The sequence below is a fragment of the Marmota flaviventris genome, chromosome 13 (genome assembly GCF_047511675.1).
Source record: "Marmota flaviventris isolate mMarFla1 chromosome 13, mMarFla1.hap1, whole genome shotgun sequence".
Lineage (NCBI taxonomy): Eukaryota > Metazoa > Chordata > Mammalia > Rodentia > Sciuridae > Marmota > Marmota flaviventris.
Window position 1 is genome coordinate 98,166,670 of NC_092510.1, and position 19,576 is coordinate 98,186,245.

The window sequence follows — 19,576 nt, forward strand, 5'->3', positions numbered from 1 at the left end:
AGTGCCTGCGCCCACTGCAGGAGGTTTCTCCTCCCAGCTGCCAGCCACAGGGAGGCCCTGCTGCCCTCTCACCTGAATTCCTGTGGCCCTGCCTCCTGAGCTCCTCTGCTGTTTTCTCTTAGACACCCAGCACATCTCGGAAATCCCTGGATGCCCCTTCCTGGCCAGGGGTCTACCGCCTGTCCATGTCCTTGATGGAGCGGCTGCTCAAGACTCTGCGCTACAATTTCCTGACTGAGGCCCTGGACTTCGTGGGCGTCCACCAGGAGCGGACTTTGCAAGTGAGGGGCTGCTGCCTCCCAGGGACTAGGGGCCCAGTGGCTGAGGGTGACGATGCCCTTGTTTCTGGGGGTACTGTAAGGTTTCTGGTCTACTCAGACAGAAGCCTTTTATTGTTAGGCTAGGCCACTGTGTGCTGCCTTCTCAGCTGTGGCTCAGGACTTAGCCTTCTGTTGGTGGGTAAGCACACTGCATTCAGCCCCTGAACTGTCCTCTCCTCCCCTGCCATCCCCTGTCCTTCCAGTGCCTTAATGCAGTGAGGACTGTGCAAAGCCTGGCCTGCCTGGAGGAGGCGGACCACACCGTGGGCTTCATTCTACAGCTCTCCCACTTCAGGAAGGAGTGGCACTTCCACCTGCCTCAGCTCATGTGTGATATCCAGGTGGGCCTCGGGCGTGGTTTCTTGGAGGAGTCTGGGGAGTTGCGGAGAGACAGGGACTCTGCTTCTCCAGGGAACTGCAGGCTGATCCCCAGTGTGAGCTTATGCTTGGGAGCCCAGGGCTCATTTAGGTTGCTCACTCTGAAGTTTTCCCTCCACAGTGAAGGGCAGTGGGTAGGTTAAGAACTTGAGCTCTTTGAGATAGATCCAGGTTCAGGACCCTGAGGAATAGGTGTGAAGTTGCAGGCAGTGGGCAGCGGGGCAGGACACAAACACAGGCTCTAGAGGCTCTGCTTGTGTGACTGGCCTGATCATGTCACCCCTCACCCTGAGCCTTTTGTTCTTCTGTGTTTAATTACTTGGTACCTTTCAGGGTACCTAGTGTGCTGCTAGGTTGCAGGGACGCAAGGCCTACACTCTGGCACACTTAATGGCTACAGAGACATTAAGTGAGGCGTGGGCGCCAGTGCTGAAGGGAACTGGCGTCGTGGACAGACTTGTTTGGTTGGCCTAGGCAGCTGGCTGGGGCTGCTGCCAAGAATTCCTCACTCCTACCCTGTGTGTCCAGGTGAACCTGGGTTACCTGTGCCAGGCCTGCACCTCCCTCCTGCACAGCCGCAAGATGCTGCAGCATTACTTACAGGTAACGAATCCCAGCCCATCTGCCTACAGTGCTCACCCTGGCCTCCTTGGGCTCCCCTTCATTTCTTGACTCTTCCCAGAACAAAAATGGGGATGGCCTCCCCTCAACTGTTGCTCCCAGAGTTCAGCGACCTCCCACCACCACTGCTGCTGCTTCTGCTGTCCCCTCCTGCTCCTCTAAACAGCCCACTGCTGACCTAGAGGCTTCAGAGCAGCGAGCCTTGCACACAGTCCAGTATGGCCTTCTCAAGATCCTCAGCAGGACCCTGGCAGCCCTGCGCCACTTCACCCCAGATGTCTGCCAGATCCTGCTGGATCAGGTACCAGCCACCATTCCTCACACCCTCGGCCCCTGAGGCATCCTCCAGGCTTCTGTGCTGCGCTAGAGAGTCACCCGGCTCTTAGTGGGGTCCCAGGAGCATTGTTTCTTTGCTTTGCAGTCCCTGGATCTTGCTGAATACAACTTCCTGTTTGCCCTGAGTTTTACCACTCCCACATTTGACTCTGAAGTGGCCCCCTCCTTTGGGACCCTCTTGGCCACAGTGAATGTGGCCCTCAACATGCTTGGAGAGGTAAGTTAGGTGCTATAGGACTCTGGCCCCTTGTCCACCCAGCTCTTCCCCTTAGTGTACCACTTCCCAGGACCTGGGGCAAGTTATCTGTCCTTGAGCCTGTTGTCTTAAAATGAGCTTTAGGGGACCCACCTGAGGGGATTCAGTGAGGTAACTGGTGCAGTTGCTTAGTGCAGGACCTGCCAGGAAGGATGCTCTTGTAAACCGAGGGCAGCTGCTGTTTTTTTTTTTTTTTTAACTGGTTGCTTCTTTCTCCAGCTGGACAAGAAAAAGGAGCCCCTCACCCAGGCTGTGAGGCTTGGCACACAGGCAGAAGGGACCAGAACATTAAAGTAAGACCTTCTGGGACTTGCTAAGGGCCTGGGGCAATCATGGCTGGGGCTCTCTTGGCTCAGTGGCTCACCCGCACCTGCCAGCTTGGCCCTCTGCCACACTGCCAACTTGCTCCTCCTCCCAGGTCCCTCCTGATGTTCACCATGGAAAACTGCTTCTACCTGCTCATCTCCCAGGCAATGCGGTACCTTAGGGACCCAGCTGTGCACCCACGGGACAAACAGCGGATGAAGCAGGAGCTCAGCTCAGAGTTGGTATGAATGGATATAGGATCTGTTTGGAGGGAAAGGGGCCCTGCCTGGCCAGCCACCTGAGGGTTGGGGATGATGGCCCTGGGTACTGAGCCTCATCTTTTTTTTTTTTTTTTGTAGAGCACACTGCTCTCCAGCCTTTCACGCTACTTCCGCCGAGGAGCCCCCAGCTCCCCTGCTGCTGGTGTCCTGCCCTCACCCCAGGGCAAGGCGACCTCCCTCTCTAAAGCCATCCCTGAGAGTCAGGAGCCTCTGGTCCAGCTGGTGCAGGCTTTTGTGCGGCATGTGCAGAGATAGCACAGTGGTGGGCTGCCTGCCTGCCGCTTCCCCAGCACAGCAGAGGGCTGCTGCCTGCCAATGAGAGCAGCTCCCGTCACCCTCTTCTAAGTAGCACGACTCCAAACACCCACCTGCTGACATTATTTTTGTAAGAAGAGGTCAACAGCAGGGGTGGGGAACCAGGGGTCTGCTGTGCTTAGGTCTCCTGGCCAAAGCCCCCAGGGGTGGTCTTGTCCTTCAAGCATTCCCCCACAGCACTTGGCTGGCCATGGCGGTGGCTGGCAGCACAGGAGGCTGTGTGTGTGTGTGTTTGAGTCTGTTTTCCATGATCTGTTCTTGCAGTTTTTTGGTAATACTGTGGTCTATTTATACGAATATTAAAATACTGTTTATAGACAACTGACTGCTACATGCCTTCCAAGCCCCGGGAGGACAAGCCAGGTCTCGAGCCATGGACAGGCTGCCTTGGCCTGGGACCCAGCTTGTGATGCAGTGGCTTGTGGAAGGCAGGAGATGCATTGATGGTTGACTCACCAACACTCCTCTGCTGGGGTCCTCCCAGGACATCAGATGCTCCCCTGCTGGCCTGCCTGGGTCTGCCCAGGCCCCTGCTGGGCTGGCTGCCTGTCACTGAGCACCGCCTCTCTGGAGCTCAGCGCCTTCTCATTACAGCCCCAGAAACCCCAGCATCATTACCAGCAGCTAAGCCTGCTGGTAGCACACTGGAGGTCCCCAGGGGCAGGCTGAGTTGGGTTTGAGTCTTTGCTTGGCCACCTGAGGAATGAGGCGACTGTCTGGCCTTTTCCCTCATCCGTACAGTGTGAACGCTGAGCCCGGTACAGGACTCCCAGGTGCGCACTGGGCTGCGCGCTTGGCTCCACGCTTGGTCCACAGCTGTCGGTTACTTGAGCTTTAGTAGTCGGGCAAATTCAACGACAGCCTGCCCCACAGTCTAAATTTAGGGAAGTTTTTCTTACAAATAATGTTCCTTGTGTCTATAATGCGTGGGAACCACACACTGCTCTGAGAACCCAGCCCTGCGTGGGAGTGCAGGCTGTGAAGGACTTTCCCTTCCCTCTGCCTAGTGCTCTAGGAACAGCCTGCCAGCATGGCACCTTGCTCCCTCTAGGCTACCTCCACCCAGAGGAGGGCTAGGGGAGTCTGTCCCCACCCTCAGGGCCAGCCCTGCCCATGCAGTGGACCAACAGGAGTCTCAGCAACTTGCACACAAAGGATTTATTATTTGCTGTTGGCTAGAAAGCAAGCAGACAGGCAGAAGTAAAAATACCAGTTAAAAAGTGTGTGCAGAAGTGAGTTGCAGCCACGTACTGGGTTCGCGCTGCTTGGGCAGGAGGGACAGGGTAGCACCGGGCAGCTGCTGCTCTGGGCCTGACCCTGTCCCCTGCCAGAGCCCTGCCTGCTTCACTGCTGTCCCGCTGTTGGCCTTTGGCAGGTGCTTTCTTCTTGCCACAGGTGCCCCCGTGCATCCTAGGGGTGCATCTTAGGCCCGCCTCCGTGCTGAGTACAGTGTCCCTCCCTCCTTTGGGAGCTGGGAGGGCTGAGGTGCATGGGGAGTGCAGGCAGGGCCGGGGCTCCAGAACCACAGATCAGAAGCAGGGCTGGCAGGGAGCCTGGGGCCATTCAGCCTCTGGGCTCCCTTCACAGCTGGATGACCAGGGGAATGGGCAGAATGGGCTTCATATCTCCACCCTGAGCAGCTGTGTCACCAGCAGACAAGATAAGTGGTAGGGCTGTGCCCTGAGCAGGGCCTGCTTAACTGAGAAGTTCCAAGTAGGTGACAGGGACCTTGCCCTTCTTGTTTCCTCTCTCACCAATGAGCCAGTCAGGGTCCATGCCAGGCAGGCTGTAGACGGTGATGAGCTGCAGAAAGCAGACAGGGAAGCTTATGCCCTGGCCAAGGGCAGAACTGGCCCCAGGGCTAGGTGGAGACAAAGCTGTCATCTCCCAGGGCACCTACACCTCCAGTGGTGGGTGTTCATCTTACTGGCTATGGGGGCATGGCAGAGAAGGGCTGTTTCCTGGAGAGCTGAAGCCACCTCCCCTTACCTGCCCCCTCAGGCCCCACTTCCCCCAGGGGCCCCGAGAGACTCTCGGGACGGTGGCACAGACAGCTCCCAGCCTTGGTTCTCCAGTGGCTCCTACTACAGCCCTCACCTGCCCCCTTTACAGAACCAGGCCCACCTCGTCAGCCAGCAGGGCCAGTTCACTGCTGTCGGCTGCTTCATAGTCATAGAGCACCCGGGCCTTGCGGGTCCCACTGGCGGAGGGGGCCACCTCTTCCAGGCAGAGTGCTGCCTCTCCCGGAGGGGCCAGGCTGGCCACAGTGGGCACCAAAGGCATGGTGGCCGCAGCGGTGGTGGGTGACGTGCTGCTCAGGGGCGGGGAGGCAGGCTCTGTGGTGCCCACAAAGGTACCTGGAAATCTGGAGCGGAGGGGGCATCTCAGCAGGATCTGGGCCCTGTAGGAGCCCCACAAGGTAACCCAGGGCCCCTCCCAGTTCCTGGCCCCAGCTACTTACATGGCACCCTGGGCGCTGGCAGCACAAAGAGAAAAGCAAAGCAAGCAGAAGAGTGAGATGGCCCTGTTCCCTTGTCCCTGCTAAAGCCCCTTTCCCTTCAAGCCTTCTCTAAACTGCTCTTTACCCCAGGGGACTCAGCAGTCCCCAAGGACAGCCACCTGAAGCTTGCCACCACACAGGAGGTGACTAGGCAGGATTCTGGGCTGAGCCCTCCCATCTGGCTCCAAGCTGCAGGCCCTCTGAGCTCACGGGAGGAGTCTTTCAGCTGGAGGAGTTGGGCCATGATGGGCCCAGGAGCTAGGGGACCCTGGGACTCAGGGCCCAGCCGCACCTGCCCAGCTGCTTCTGCAAGTCCAGCATGTGGCGGTAGCACTGCGCGTAGTAGGTTGTCTGAGACTTTATGAACTCGTGCAGGCAGCGGAGGTGGTTCACCTGGGGGGAGAGGCCCGTGGTGGGCGGGGTCATCCCCACCCTGTCCTCACAGACCGTGCCCCCACCACCTGTGCTGCCAGGGGAGGCTGGAGAGGCCCAGCCTGTGGACTGGCCTGTTGCACAAAGCCACCACTGTGACCGTCCCAGTGCTACCCTTCTCAGGAAGGTCTAGGTGCTGCCACTGGTGGATGCGGTCAGCAGGGCACCGGGGCAAACTCACGTGGGTGCTGCTGATCCCCTCCAGCAGGAGACGGGTCACTTCTGCCTGCCGGTCAAACTCTGTCTGGGCCACTCGGAGCTCCTGTTCAGCCTGGGCAGTGGGGGCCGAGTGTGACAGCATGAGCACCAGCATCGGCCACCATCCCTCCCACCAGCCTTCCCCTGGCTCTCCCAGACCCACTGGACTCCTTGGGGATGCAGACATCTGTGTCCACCCGACTTCTCAACTGAACCCTGATCCCTGGAGAAGTTGAAGCCCACTTGGTGGCGGCAGGGCAGGCCTTCCCCTAGCTCCCTGGGGAAAATCCACCCAGCAGACATCTCTCCAGGGCCTACTCGTGCTGCGAGGCCCTAGGCACCACACAGCGAATGTCTCCCACGGGGAAATGGACCCAGAGAGGCCAAGAAACAGCCCCTGCCAGTGGCCTCAGTGGATGTGGGGCAGAGCCCAGAAACTGAAACACAGACCCCCATCTCCACCTTCTCTGGTCCTCCTCCCACAAGCCTCCAGACCCCAACTCACCTTGTCCACCTCATCATTCCAAAGCTGCAGAGACCACAACAGCACCAGTCAGCCAAGGAGGGGGACAGCTCAAACCCAGAGCCCATGCCCAGCCCCAGCTCCCAGCAACCAGCCCTGCCACCCAGTCCCTCTGCCTCCCCCACCCACTCAACCAGGAGCTGAGGCTGGGGGAGGCCTGCTGGATGGCAGGGAGCAGACAATCGGCCCATCTAACATGCCACATGCAGGGAGGGGACAGCCAGCCAGGACGTCCTGCTTGTGTCTCTCCTACAGTGTCAGCCCCCCAACTCTGACAGGGGTCTCCAGAGAGACCAAGTGTCCCCACCCCACCCTGACTCCTGGCTAAGGCTGGAGGGCTGGGAGGCAGGACATGTGACCCGGGCCAGTCACAGAACCTTTCTGTCCTCCGGCAGAGAAAGGCAGCCTCGGGCCTGAGTCACACTGGGGGTCAGTGGCAAAAGAAAAAAACAGGGCGGCCGCCACCCTCCAGGATGTTTCTCCTTCCACTCGGCCCAGGGCGGGGGACAGGAAGTGTCATCCAGAGTCTAGAGAAGAAAGACCCCCCTCCCCCCACCGTGATTTAGGAGATCCCACTTCTCCCCCACTTGTGGAAATCTGACCCAGGACAAAAACACCGATAGGCAGAGAGCGAACCAGGCTGGCCACCAGATGGCCACACCAGGGAGGAGCATCCTCACGGCCACACTGGAAGGCCCAGCATGGGGTCAATCTAAGTAAACTACCAGGGCGGCCCAATGGACAGTTCCCAGCCACAGAATGACCGCATGAACACACAGCAGCATGCTCAGGACAAGTGTGGGGGCCAGCGGCTGGTGTGGGAGGGTCCTAACCAGGGGAGCTGGAGGAGGGCGGCAGGTGTGCAGGGCGGTTGTGACGGGCACGAGGGGAGTGGACCTCGCTCCTGCTGGACTGGCAACCACCACCTTGCTCAGAGCTGCACGAGACCCCAAGACAAAGTTCAAGCCTCTGGTCCCCCGACTCTCTCCAGGGACCTCCTTGTGCCTCAGGTCACTTAGCAGGTGTGCCACACAAACCTAGTGCCACTGCCTGAGAGCGTGTGGAGCTGGGTAAGACAGGCCTGGGCCCCCATCACATTTAGAAATGTGAAGGCAACTGGGGGGCAGGGGCGCCTCTTCAAGGGAGGTGGGGGCAGGCAGACACTCAGACCTCCTAGAGATGGGATGAGGGTGTCCTCAGCTCACCGGGTGGCCCAGTGCAGCTGACAAAGCTGCTATCTTCAGCATTTTGCAGGGAGAAGTAAATCTAGTGACATGGTCACTGGTCACTGGGGCCAGCCACGGGCAGAGGCAGGGGCTGCTTCTTCCCTGTTGCTTTGACCTTTGTCTCCCCCAGTCTGCCAGGATGGCCTGACCATGTGAGCAGCACCCTGTCTCACCTGCTGGCTCCTGGTTCCTGTGCAGTCAGGGCCAGTGGCAGGGCTGTGGGGGGAGAGGAGGCCGAGGGGTGGGGGGCGCTTACCGCAGAGGCGCTGGCCGAGAGAATGTAATTACGAGGTCTAGTCTCCTGAAAGTCAGGCACCGTCTGGCGGGGAACAGAGTTCATGGGGGGGAAGGGTCACCCTGGGTCAGGGCTGGGTCGAGGCCAGGAGGCTGCCCCAGAGTCTCCCACAAGGAGATGCCAGAGGCCCTGGCCCTGGGGACAGGAGGATACAGACAAAAGCCCCACATATTCCCTTGTACCCACTCCAACCCACTGGAGATGAGGTGGGTTTATAGCTGGGTGAGTCCAGATAAGAACCTGGCCGGTGAGTGTGCTGGGGAGCCCAGCAGAGATGGGGCGGGCAAGGAGACAGTCTGCAGATACCGTCATGCCGTCACAGTCCTTGCAAACCAGTCTGGGCCTCGCCCCTCCTCCCTGGACTGCAGTGGCACTCAGAGGCCCAGTCAGACCCACAGTCCCCTACACACAGCCCACCCCTGCCATAGCTTCCCCCTCCCAGAGTGTTTGCACACCACGCCTCTGGCTCCTGTATTGGGGGCCAGGACCCTCCCCCACAATGAGGGTGAACATATGGATGCAGAGATGGACAGAGTGACAGGCTTTCAACATTTGCAAAAAGCTGCCTTGCAGGCTGCAACACCTGCACCCCCCAACCAGAGACTCCGCATCCTGCAGAGGCATTGGCGGGGAGACCAGCTGATTGCAAAACGCCCAAGGATATGCCCTGGGCTGGCTACAGCACTGGGGCCCGAGGGCAAGACAGGCGGGCCAGAAGCAGCACGGCATGGGGACAGGTATACTCACATCTCCCTCACACTGAGCCAAGTTACCCAAAGCAGAACAGAAAGGAACAAAAACAAAGAGTTAGTGAGTCCACAGAGCAGGTGGGAGCAGGCCCCGGCCCCAGGGGGGACACCAGGTGGACAGGCAGAAGGGTGCACGCAGAAGTTGTGTGTGTGTGTGTGTGTGTGTGTGTGTTTTCCAGGGACTTGAGGCCTCTGAGATGCTGCTCCTTTCTGGCCTAACTGGGGCCCACTGAGGGGAGAAGTCACACCACTGTCCTAAGGACAGGCTCCTCTGGCTTGGCCAGTGGAGGAAGAGTTCGTTCTGGCATGAGGTTGTCCAGCCCAGAGTGACAGAGAGAGGCTGTCCGGCTCAGGTGATTTAGAAGAGGTCATCCCAAAAGCCACAGGTCACTCTTCAAGACCAGAGTCACGGAGCCCCCTGCCTCCACTCTGGACTCTGCACCCAGCTGAGCTAAGACCTCCCTTGGCTGTCACCAGAGGTGCTGCAGACCTGCCTGCGCCCAGGGCGCCACGGCCACACTGTAGGAGGGGAACACAAGTAAGGTTTGGCTCAGGCAGCTGTGAGCCCACCTGGACTCTCACCCGTGTTAGGCCTGGCCTTCCTTGGCTGAGAGCCTGGGGACCCATGAGTGGCAGTGTCCCTAGCCCTGGGCCCAGGAGTACCTTCCTCAGGGCTCGAGGTAGCCATTAGGTCCCCTGCACCCCCAGGTGCCTGGCAGGCCAAGAGCGTACCTGTTCTCAGGCCCAGTTCCCACTCCTTGCCTAGCCCAGTCAGCCCAGGTCTCCATGCCAGATCCCATTGGTAGCCAGCAGGGAGGCCCAGGCCCTGTCCCTTAGACAGGCCCTGTCCCTCAGACAGCCCCTGAGCAGGTGGGCTGTCCAATTTTGGTGTGCTCCACAGCACTGTGGGGAGCCAGGCACAGGGAACCCTGGACCAGCACTCAAGCAGCAGGTAGAGAGTTAGTAGGGGAGCCATGCCCAGGCGGAGCCAGGGACACAGAGCCAGGGACACAGAGCCGAGCATCCGGCGGGCAGGGCATGCGAGAAACTCCAGCTGGCTGTCTGGGGAGGCCGTGAGGTACAGCCTGTGCCCAGGTGGGGCACTGCTGGTCCACTCAACCCATAATCATCTGCCCTAGGACCATCAGGGCTCCCCTGGGGCGGGAGAAGGACTTGACTTGAACAGCCGCGGAGTCCAGCCCCAGCCAGGACAGGGAGAAGGCTCATGCTGACACCAAGTTCCCCCATGCCCCTCCGCGGCTCCAACCAGGCTGGCGGGAGGTGGGCACCTACCGAGGCCTTGGCTTCTGCCGCCTTGGCCTTCTTCAGACGCGCCTTGCAGGCATCCAGGTCCAGGCGCCGGTTCTGGAGGAGGCGCCGCTCCTTCTGCAGGGTGGGAACAGGGAACAGTGAGGCCCCGGCCAGCCCTGGGAGACACTCGGCCACGGCAAGACTGGTCCGTGAGCTGCGAGGGAGACAAGGAAACTGGGGCCCAAGATGGCAGCTCCCTCAGCCTACAGGAGTCAACCCTGGAGACCACGGGGTCCTGGCCCTCCGCACGGCCAGGAGCCCGTGCAGAGTTCTGAGCAGGGGCTGTGGGCTGCCAGGAAGGACAGTGGTCCCAGGCCCCTCACCGAAATTGTCTTCCAGTCCCCTTCCAGGAAGTTGCGCAGGGGTGTGAGGAAGCTGATGGAGGCCGTGTGAATGAAATCCCTCTCCGCAGCCCCCAGGCGCTTCTCCGCTTCAGACACCATGAGGAGCGTCTTCCCTGGGGAAAGCAGTGGCGGGTGGGGATCAGGCCGGGCCCAGGCTATTCTGCCCCCAGGTGCAGGGGGAGCTCAAGGAGAGACCTGAGGACCCAGAGCAGAGCAGTCTGCCTGGCAGAGACCTACAGAGCCATCAAGGGGGGGGGGGGGGGGCGGGAGGACAAACATTGGGACATCCCAAAAACAAATACCAGAGCCATTAAAGAGATTGGGGGGCTGACCATGGTGGCACATACCTTTGAGCCCAGTGACTCAGAGAGCAGTTCAAGGCCAGCCTCAGCAACTTAGTGAGACTCTTGTTTCAAATAAAATTTTTAAAAGGCCAGGAATGTGGCCCTTTTTATGTGGTTCACTAGTAGAGTGCCCCTGGTTCAATCCCCAATACAAAAAAAAAAAGCTTGGGAAGACGACTTCCAGAACCAGAGAGAGGAGCTAGACCAGTCACACTCTCCCCCAAAAGGTGACATTAATTGGAAACAACTGTAAAAATCATCCACCTCCAACACCAGGCACGGTGGCACACATCTGCAATCCCAGTGGCTCGAGAGGCTGAGGTACGAGGATGGAGAGTTCAAAGCCAGCCTCAGCAACTTATTGAGGCCCTAAGCAACTTAGCAAGACTCTGTCTCTAAATAAAATATGGAAAAGGGCTGGGGATGTGGTTCAGTGGTTAAGCGCCCCTGGGTTCAATCCCAATCCCTGGTACCAAGGAAAAAAAAAAATCCATTTCCAGGCTCCGGAAACTGATCAAAGACAAAAACAAACTGAAAAGCCAGGCGCAGTGGTGCACGCCTGAATCCCAGCAGCTCCAGAGGCCGAGACAGGAAGATCAAAAGTGTGAGGCCAGCCTCAGCAAAAGCAAGGCGCTAAGTAACTCAGTGAGACCCTGTCTCTAAATAAAATACACAACAGGGCTGGGGGTGTGGCTCAGTGGGCGAATGCCCCTGAGTTCAATCCTTGGCATCAACAAACCAACTAAAGAGCATCGATTCAAAACTAGTGCACCCAGTGAGAATGCGTGTGGCTCTGCCAGGGTGGGAGCGAGCCACAAGCCCCAGCTCTGCTGTAGGAGCGGCTGACTTGGTTGGGCTGGAAGCCCAGAGGGCCCTTGGGACGCTGCTGGAATCTGCAGCAATCACAACCACACTGATCACAACCGTGCTGAGGAAAGACCTGCAGTGGGTCCCCTGGCACTGTGATGTGGGTGGGAACAAGCCCCACACCTGCCAGAGATTTAACAGGAGACCCAGGACACAAAGTGAGTCTTGACAGGCTGAGCACACCTGCAGCATGCTCAGGAGAGACGGAGAACTCCACCTATGCACTCGCTCACCCTGGAGAACAGCGGCCTTGCACATTCCCAGAATAAAAATGGGGCAGACTGTTCACTGTTGACCTCAGAACATGCCCCATCCCACTCACACTTACTGCTTGTCTTCATGGCTCAACCTCTGAGCAATCACTGCCTGATCACTATTACATGCTGATCCAGGAGCAATCCTCAAGGCCAAGCTCAAAAGTATAAAGAATAACCAGGTGCGGTGGCGCACGCCTGTCCAGAGGCTGAGGCAGAAGGATTGTGAGTTCAAAGCCAGCTTCAGCAACTAAGAAAACCCTAAGCAACTCAGCAAGACCCTGTCTCTGATACCAAAAAAGGGCTGAGGATGTGGCTCAGTGGTTAAGTGCCTCTGGGTTCAATCCCTGGTACAAAAAAAAAAAAAAAAATTTCAGTAGTTATGAACTACTATTTTAAAAATGTTTCTGGGATGCAGAAACATTAGTAGCTACACACTTCATAGATTCTTTAAACAAGTACCTCAAACAAGTCTTTAAACAAACACACAGCAACAACCCCCAGGGGTACCAGAATCCAGAGCTATTGTCTAAAACGTTTAAAACAACAACAACAATAAAAATAATAATAATAAAAAAAACTATGAGACTTATAAAGACGCAGGGAGAAAAAAGAATAAGACATTCTCTAGGGAAGCAGACGCTAGCCTTAGCAGGCACTTTAGATTCTTTTCAAGAAAGAATCATGTTGAAAGAATTCAAGGAAATCATGACGACAATGACTCAGCAAATAAAGAATATCTATAAAGAGCGGGCACAGCGGAGCACACCTGTGATCCCAGCAATTCCAGAGGCTGATACAGGAGGACTGCAAATTAGAAGCCAGCCTCAATGATTTAGTGAGACCCTGTCCCAAAATAAAACATAAAATGGGCTGGGGCTGGGGCTGGGGCTCAGTGGTGGAGCACTCGCCTAGCATTAGGGAGACACTGGGTCTGATCTCCAGCACCACGTAAAAACAAAAACAAAATAAAGATATTGTGTCCATCTACAACTTAAAAAAAAAAAAAAAAGGAGCACAGGAAAGGCAATCCTAAGATAAAAAACAGCATCCAGGCAGACAGTTCTCTTTCCTCCCTTAACTGATGTTTTTTTGTTTTTTTTTTTCTGGTACCAGGGATTGAACTCAGGGCACTTGCCCACTGAGCCCTATTTTGTATTTTATTTAGGGTCAGGGTTTCACTGAGTTGCTTAGGGCCTTGCTTAGTTGCTGAGGCTGGCTTTGAACTTGAGATCCTCCTGCCTCAGCCTCTGAAGCCGCTGGGATTACAGGCATGCACCACAGTGCCCAGCTAATTTTAGGATAACTGCATAAAAATATAGCTATGAACTACCGTTGGGCTTGTAATATAGACACCAACACCTCTGACAATCATAGCAGGAAGGAAGGGAGGACGAAGTTATACTGTAGCAAAGTTTTCTTATTCTGCTGGGATTAGAGGATTATTCTGAAGAAGACTGTGATAAATTAAAACACATATTGTAATACACAGAATTAAGGAATGGAGCTTTTTAAAAATGTTAACCATACAACAACAGGGCCAGGACAATGGCTCAGAGGTAGAGCGCTTGCCTCGCATGTGTGAGGCACTGGGTTTGATCCTCGGCACCACATAAAAATAAAGTTTTGTTTTTTTTTTTAAAGGATACTATCTCTTAAAAAAAAAAGAAGAAGAAGAAGAAGATACAACAACAACAACAAAAAAATTAAAATGAAGCTGGATGCAGGGCACACTCCTATAATTCCAGCCATTTGGGAAGCTGAGGCAGGAGGATCACAAGTTGGAGATCAGTCTGGACAACTTAGTAAAACCCTGACTCAATTTTTTTTTAAATGGGGCCAGGGGCTAGGGAATTAGCTCAGTGGCAGAGTGGCCCTGGGCTCAGTCCCCAGTGCCAAAACAATAAAAAAATAAATTCACACAAACCAAAGGAGGCTGAGGGAGGGTCTCACTTTCTACTCTATCGTCTTTGCAGGGATGGCGGTTCTTACACGTGGAATGCATAATTTTTTAAAAAGGAAGGAAGGGAGGGAGGGAGGGACGGAAAGAGGGAAGGTGAGATGGGGAAGCCCAGGAGCCCGGCCCTGGTGGGGCTGCTCACCATAGGGAGTGGTGGGCCCCAGTTCGCTGGCCGCCTCCGCCATGTACTGAGCCAGCAGCTCCCCGTTGGTGACTCGTGAGGGGACCTTTCTGTCCAGCTTCTCATATAGGAACTCCTCCACTCGGGCACCTGTGGGGAAGCAGCAGCCAAAGCCACAGGGCTCACCGGTCCAAGCCCAAAGAAGAAAGCCACAGGGACAGACAGGCCCAGGCCAGGCCCTGCCCACAGGAGTGCCCAGCCTGGGTGCCCACCTCTGACTGCACAACTGCTTCCATCAACCCCTAACTCCACAGAGGAAGCAGCCAAGGCTCAGAAACACAGCATGCCTGCCTGAGGTCACACAGCTGGGGCGGGGGGGGGGGGGGGGGGGCGGGGGGTGCAAGCCAAAGCCTGTGCACATCCCCTCATGAACACAGGATCTATTAACATGGTCTGGCCCCCAGCAGCTCTCAGACACTGCAGCTGGCTACACAGCAGACAACAGGTGCATACGCACGTCACCCAAAAGCCACTTCTCTCCCCAGGTTCCCCTGCACTCAGCCCCAGCCGTTCCTGGCCTGTGGTGTGGCTGGGCAGCCCTTCCCATCTCTGGGTGCAGCTCACAAGCTCGGGTTCTGCCTGCACCTTCTCCCACAGGGGCTTTAGTTGCCAGGCATTTCACCTCCTCTGTGCCACACCTGACAGTTCCACTGCCCCAGGGAATGTCCTGCAGCCCAATGCCAAGCCTCCTGCCTCGTTTTCACCAAGCACCCCCACAGCCTATGCCCCCCGCTGCCCTCCCCTCCCCCGGCGCCCACTCACTGGGGTTGGGCTGCAGCAGCACCTCTGTCTGCCTCAGGATCCTCTCCGTCCAGTTCTTGGTGCTGTCTGCCCGCGCCAGAAGGTTTTCAAAGTGGGCATCAAGCTCGGTCTTCTCGGCCTGTCCAAACTTCTCCTCCGTGAACTGGGGGGTGGAGAGGGATCAGGAAGAGGAGGAGGAAGGCCCCAATCCTCCAGGGTCAAGGACCTTCACAGCATTGCCAAGTTCCAACCCCACTCTGGGCCTCAATGTGTCCCTCTGTAGAACCAGGGTGCTGGGATCACAGTCCTCCTGGGAATTCAAGGAAGGCCACAGCCTCTCCCCACATGCACGTGCCTGCACGGGCATAGCGCCCAGCCAGGCAGGGGCCTCGGGGGGGCCACCTCTTGGGTCTTTTAGGCCTGACACTGAGGCTCAGGACTTGGTAGCAAGTGCTCAGGCAGCAACCAGGCACAGAGGCCCAGGGTGGTCAGGGGCTCCATGGCACCTGGGAACTGCTGGGAAGGGGCTGCCAGGCTTCTAGAACTGAAAGGGCCTGACTCAGGCCTCACTTCTGCCCTGTCAAGGTGTGTGAGCTAGGGAAAGTGCTCTGCCTCTCCAGCCATCAGCACCTCCAGCTGCAAACAAGACACTAAGAGCCTCTTGCTCAGAGGCTGAGGCGAGCCAGGAGCCGGGGTGAGCCGCGAGGGCTGTGCCCGGAGCTGCTGTTCCCTGAGAGGTGCTGCCAGAGCAGAGGGGCGGTGGGCTGAGCAGGAAGGAGTGCGGGAGGAGAGACGGCCAAGTGCTTGGCCTCCGGCTGCAGGGTGTGGTGGACAGAAAATACCGCCAGCTCATCGGTGCCAGCAACTGGGCACACCCAGGGCCCCAGGAGGTCACATAGGTCCCCATCAGAGCTGGCAGGAGTTATGCAGGCCACTAGGAACAATGGGCAAGTGGCCCTAGTCCTGACCCCTCTGATCAAAGGGCCCTGAGACAAATGTACCCACTTTCCAAACAGATACCCAGGCCTTCTCCAGCTAGGAGATGGGGCTTGCCCATGGTCACGGCCAAACAGCCGGAGGTGAGGCAGAAGTTAAGGACAGCAGCAGGTGCCACAGACCAGCCTGGCCAGGGGCTCCCAGGGCTCACTATGTCCATACAAGGCAGGGCCAAGGCCCTGGGTTCAATCCCCAGCACCACAAAAAAAAAAAAAGGCAGGGCCAAGCTTCCCATCTCACAGATGTGGCCACTGAGGATGAACGCAGGCAGGACTGTGTTGGAGTCTGGGTTGGCATGATCTGGGGGGCTGGGGGCCCTTCTGAGCCACCTGGCAGTGATGAATCACCCAGACACTGCAGACGGCTCCAGCTGTGGGGAACTGAGCAGCTGCCAGCTCAGGCTGCACAGAAGCCATCAATTATGTAGCAGGACTTGGGTTTCTCCCTGCAGTGCAGGGTGGGCAGGGTCACAGCCACCTCCTCCTCCCCACTTCCTCACAATCCCCGGAGTGAGGAGGCAGTGTCTCAGGCCCGCACCTTACCCTGGGCCATGCCCCGATTGCCCTATCACTGAGTAGGCTTTACCCCACCCAGCTCTTTGAGGGGGCTGTTGCCAGTCCCATTTTCCAGATGAGGAAACCAAGACTGACAGAGGCAAAGTCACCTTTCTGGGCTTCAGGGGTTTTTTGTTGCTGTTTTGGTACTGGGGATTGAACTCAGGGGCACTTGACTACTGAGGCACATCCCCAGGCCTATTTTGGATTTTATTTAGAGACAGGGTCTCACTGAGTTGCTTAGTGCCTCGCCGTTGCTGAGGCTAGTTTTGAACTTGGATCCTCCTATCTCAGCCTCCCTAACTGCTAGGATTATAAGCGTGTACCACTGTGCCCTGCTGGGTCTCAGTTTTCCCCCCAAGAATGCAGATAACCTATCTCACAGAGTGTCTGGCTGGAGCACAGTATGGGACTGATAAATGTGAGCCTAGTATCATCATCACCCATAATAGGGAGGCCTCCCTCAGGTCCCTTTGGGTTTCAGGAGCTTCCCTGATGGCACTAATGATGTCACCCTACAGTGCACTTTGGAGCCCACTTTTCTTACTGGGGTTAAGGTTAAGGCGCCACCGCGCTCAGCCACCTGGCCCTCACACCTGTACCCACCCAAGTCTGAGGATCTACCAGGTTTTCCCAACCCTTCGGGTGTTCATCCCTTGCCCACCACTGCCTGCCTGGCTCGGACAGTGGCAATGCCACCACCCCTCTGTTTTTTTTTGTCAGTACTTCTCCCACTTCCACGGCTGTTGATGCCATGACATCAGTGGGCTTGGCAGCATTTGTGCCCACTCCCAACCTTAACAAAAAATGCCCTCAGCTGTCCTGCCTCAGGGCCCTGATCTGGGCTGCTCTGCCCCCTGAAGTGCTCTCCCTGAGCCCACCGCACACACCCTGCCTCACTTTCCGACCAACTCTGGGGCCCTCCATCCTAGAAACCACCCTAGTATCTTTCTGCAAAAGGCATCCTGTCCTCTGGGTCTCACCCCAGGGCCAATGCCCTCTTGTGCCCTGTGGGGTCGGGGTGAGATGAAGCTTTTAAAGTCCTTCTGGGTACACAGGGGTGGGGCACCCGCCCAGCACAACCTGGCACAAGGTGGCACTGACCAGAGAGCTGCCCACATATTGGTAAGAAGAAGCCCCTCCATCCCAGGGCAGCCTGGACCCAGCCATCCCAGTGGCCTCTCCTGCCCAGTCACTTTTCAGGCCCCCTCTCCTTTGGCCTGCCACTTTGTCCTATTCCTGCCAAAGGGAAAGGGTTTGGTGCTTGAGTCCGAGATTGCTCCCAGCTAGATGGCAACAGCTGGGGGTGGGCGTGCAGAGCAGAGAAAGCCTCTATTTATAAACTCCCAGCTCCCTCCTCCACCCTGCTCTGGGCACTGGCTCCCCTTCCAGCGTGAGTGACCCTGTGGGCTGCCCCCATCAGGCCACCGTGCCCAACCCCCCACACCCAATGCTCCCTCTGAGGGCCTTGCCAGGTCAGGTGGCAGGGCCGCACCAGTAGCAGGAAAGTGGCAGATCAGGTTCTTCCCAGATGTGGGAGATAGAGTGGTTGCCATAACAACACAAAGAAAGGTTGCCACCTCCCAGCTGGACTGAGGCTCTGGGTCCCAGCATCTCCCAGCTTGGAAAATAGAGGCACAATCCTCACCCTTACCAGGGCACTCCTCCTCAAAGGGACACAGTGCTTTCTAGTAAACATGGCCACACGGGCTTCTGAGAGAGTGGCTGGGGCTAGGCTTCTCTAGGGACAGAGAACTGCAACTGCGCAGCAGAGCCAACAATGACAAGGACAGCACAACAGAACCTGTTCCAGAATACTGAGATGGGCCGGCCCTGGGTGTGCAGGATCTCATGGAGTCCCACACCCACCCTTGGAGGCCTCACACTTGATTTACAGTGGTGCAAACTGAGGCTCAGACAGGGACTTGCCCAAGGTCACATGCTGCACTGGTGCAATTTAAACCACCCTACCCCAACCAGGAGCTTGCCTTTAGTGAGCACTACTACAGCATCCCTCCTATCCAGCCTGGGCACAGGGGAGGCTCATCCTGTTTCTCACCTCAAGAAGGCCCAGCAAGATGAAGCCCCTTCCCCCAAGGTCACACAAGGGGCATTCACACCCATAGCTGACTTCAGGTCTTCACCAGGACATGGAGCTGCCTCAGTTTCTCTTTCTCACCCCAAATGGACAGAATGCGCTCCAGCCTCCCCAACATGGACCTGGGCAGCCTCCCAAGGAGGGCAATGAGCCAGACTCTGGCCCTCTCCCCATCCCCCAGGCCTGGGGAATGGAGGAAACAGGCCTCCCTTGGAGCAGAAAGAAAATAACTCCTGGCTTCCGGCCTGACTATCCAAGCGTGGAAAACGGACCATAGGAAACCACCGGACCACCTGTCCATTGCACAGGTGTGGAGACTGAGGCTCAGAGAAGGGGTTGTGGCCTTGGCCTGGGACCCATGTCTCCAAACGCCCCAGTGGAGTCCAGAATCATGCTGGACAAGGACAGGGATGTAGGGGCCACCCAGTGCCCGCTCCCCCCTCCAGGTGGCAGGTGCCAGGGCAGCGGGACAACCTGGCAGGTCCAAATGGTGGACGCTGCTACCTCTTCCCAGGCAACAGGGCTCAGGCCCTGCTCGCCCAGCCCTGGGCCACGCAGACCGTGCGGTCAGGGCGCCGGGTCCCCGGCTCTTGCTCTCTTCTGGGTAGGGCAGAAGGAGCTGGGCCTCAGCGGGGCGAGGTGTCGCCGCGGCGGGCACGGTGGCAGCAGCAGGGGCAGGGTAGACCCGTGTCCCCAGGCTCCTGCCGCTGGGTGCTCGCCGCCCGCCTCACATCCGGGCCCCGGGCGCCCGGCGCAGCGCCAGGCCTCACCTGCACCGCCCGGGTGAAGAAGATGCCCGCGTCCGACGCCAGCTTCTTCATGTTGAAGTCCATGGCGCGCCCGCACGCACGGCCGCCGCGCGGGCCCCAGCGTTGCGGGCAACCCCCGGCCCGGCCCCGCCGCCGCCGCCGCCCGCACCCCGCCCACCTGCTGCCAGCGCCGGCCCTCCGCGGGACAGTCCGCCGCCGAGCCGCCGCCTAGCCGCCCGAGCGCAGGGCGGGGCGCCGCGGCCGGGGCGGGGCCTGGCGGGCAGCTGCCGGGCTCGCTGCTGCCCCTGCCGGCCGGAGCCGGCCCCGCCTCTCGGGCCGCTCCCCCTGGGATTATTACTCCTGGAAGCACACGTGCGGCTAGCTTATTGCAGGTGCACAGCATAATTACATACTAGTTGCCTTCTTGCTGCTGCTTTTTAC

General features: G+C 57.8%; 2 protein-coding genes across 8 annotated transcripts in view; one reads left to right on the forward strand and one right to left on the reverse strand.

Annotated features, from left to right (window-relative positions):
- Nucleotides 1–3,134, forward strand: part of Nup188 (nucleoporin 188) — a 55,042-nt gene extending 51,908 nt beyond the window's left edge. For all 4 annotated transcript variants that reach the window (XM_071601038.1, XM_071601039.1, XM_027943161.2 and 1 more), the window contains 8 exons: nt 123–281; nt 524–661; nt 1,227–1,301; nt 1,381–1,620; nt 1,741–1,872; nt 2,131–2,204; nt 2,330–2,459; nt 2,577–3,134. In XM_071601038.1, the coding sequence (XP_071457139.1) occupies nt 123–281; nt 524–661; nt 1,227–1,301; nt 1,381–1,620; nt 1,741–1,872; nt 2,131–2,204; nt 2,330–2,459; nt 2,577–2,753 (1,125 nt within the window). In that variant the 3' untranslated portion in view covers nt 2,754–3,134. The remainder of the gene's footprint in view (nt 1–122; nt 282–523; nt 662–1,226; nt 1,302–1,380; nt 1,621–1,740; nt 1,873–2,130; nt 2,205–2,329; nt 2,460–2,576) is intronic.
- An 819-nt stretch (nt 3,135–3,953) lies between these two features.
- Nucleotides 3,954–19,286, reverse strand: Sh3glb2 (SH3 domain containing GRB2 like, endophilin B2). Of its 4 annotated transcripts, XM_027943139.2 has the most exons (12): nt 19,157–19,285; nt 14,760–14,901; nt 13,959–14,087; nt 10,371–10,504; nt 10,030–10,122; nt 7,949–8,011; nt 6,449–6,472; nt 5,927–6,016; nt 5,606–5,706; nt 5,275–5,289; nt 4,938–5,178; nt 3,954–4,616 (listed from the first exon to the last, which is right to left on the reverse strand). In XM_027943139.2, the coding sequence occupies exons 1-12, from the start codon at nt 19,217–19,219 to the stop codon at nt 4,509–4,511; spliced, it is 1,203 nt and encodes a 400-aa protein (XP_027798940.2). In that variant the 5' UTR covers nt 19,220–19,285; the 3' UTR covers nt 3,954–4,508. The 4 variants fall into 4 exon arrangements, with proteins under 4 accessions (XP_027798940.2, XP_071457141.1, XP_027798954.2 ...); XM_071601040.1 differs by lacking the exon at nt 13,959–14,087 and having other exon boundaries at nt 19,157–19,286; XM_027943153.2 differs by lacking the exon at nt 6,449–6,472.
- Between the last annotated feature and the right edge of the window lie 290 nt (nt 19,287–19,576).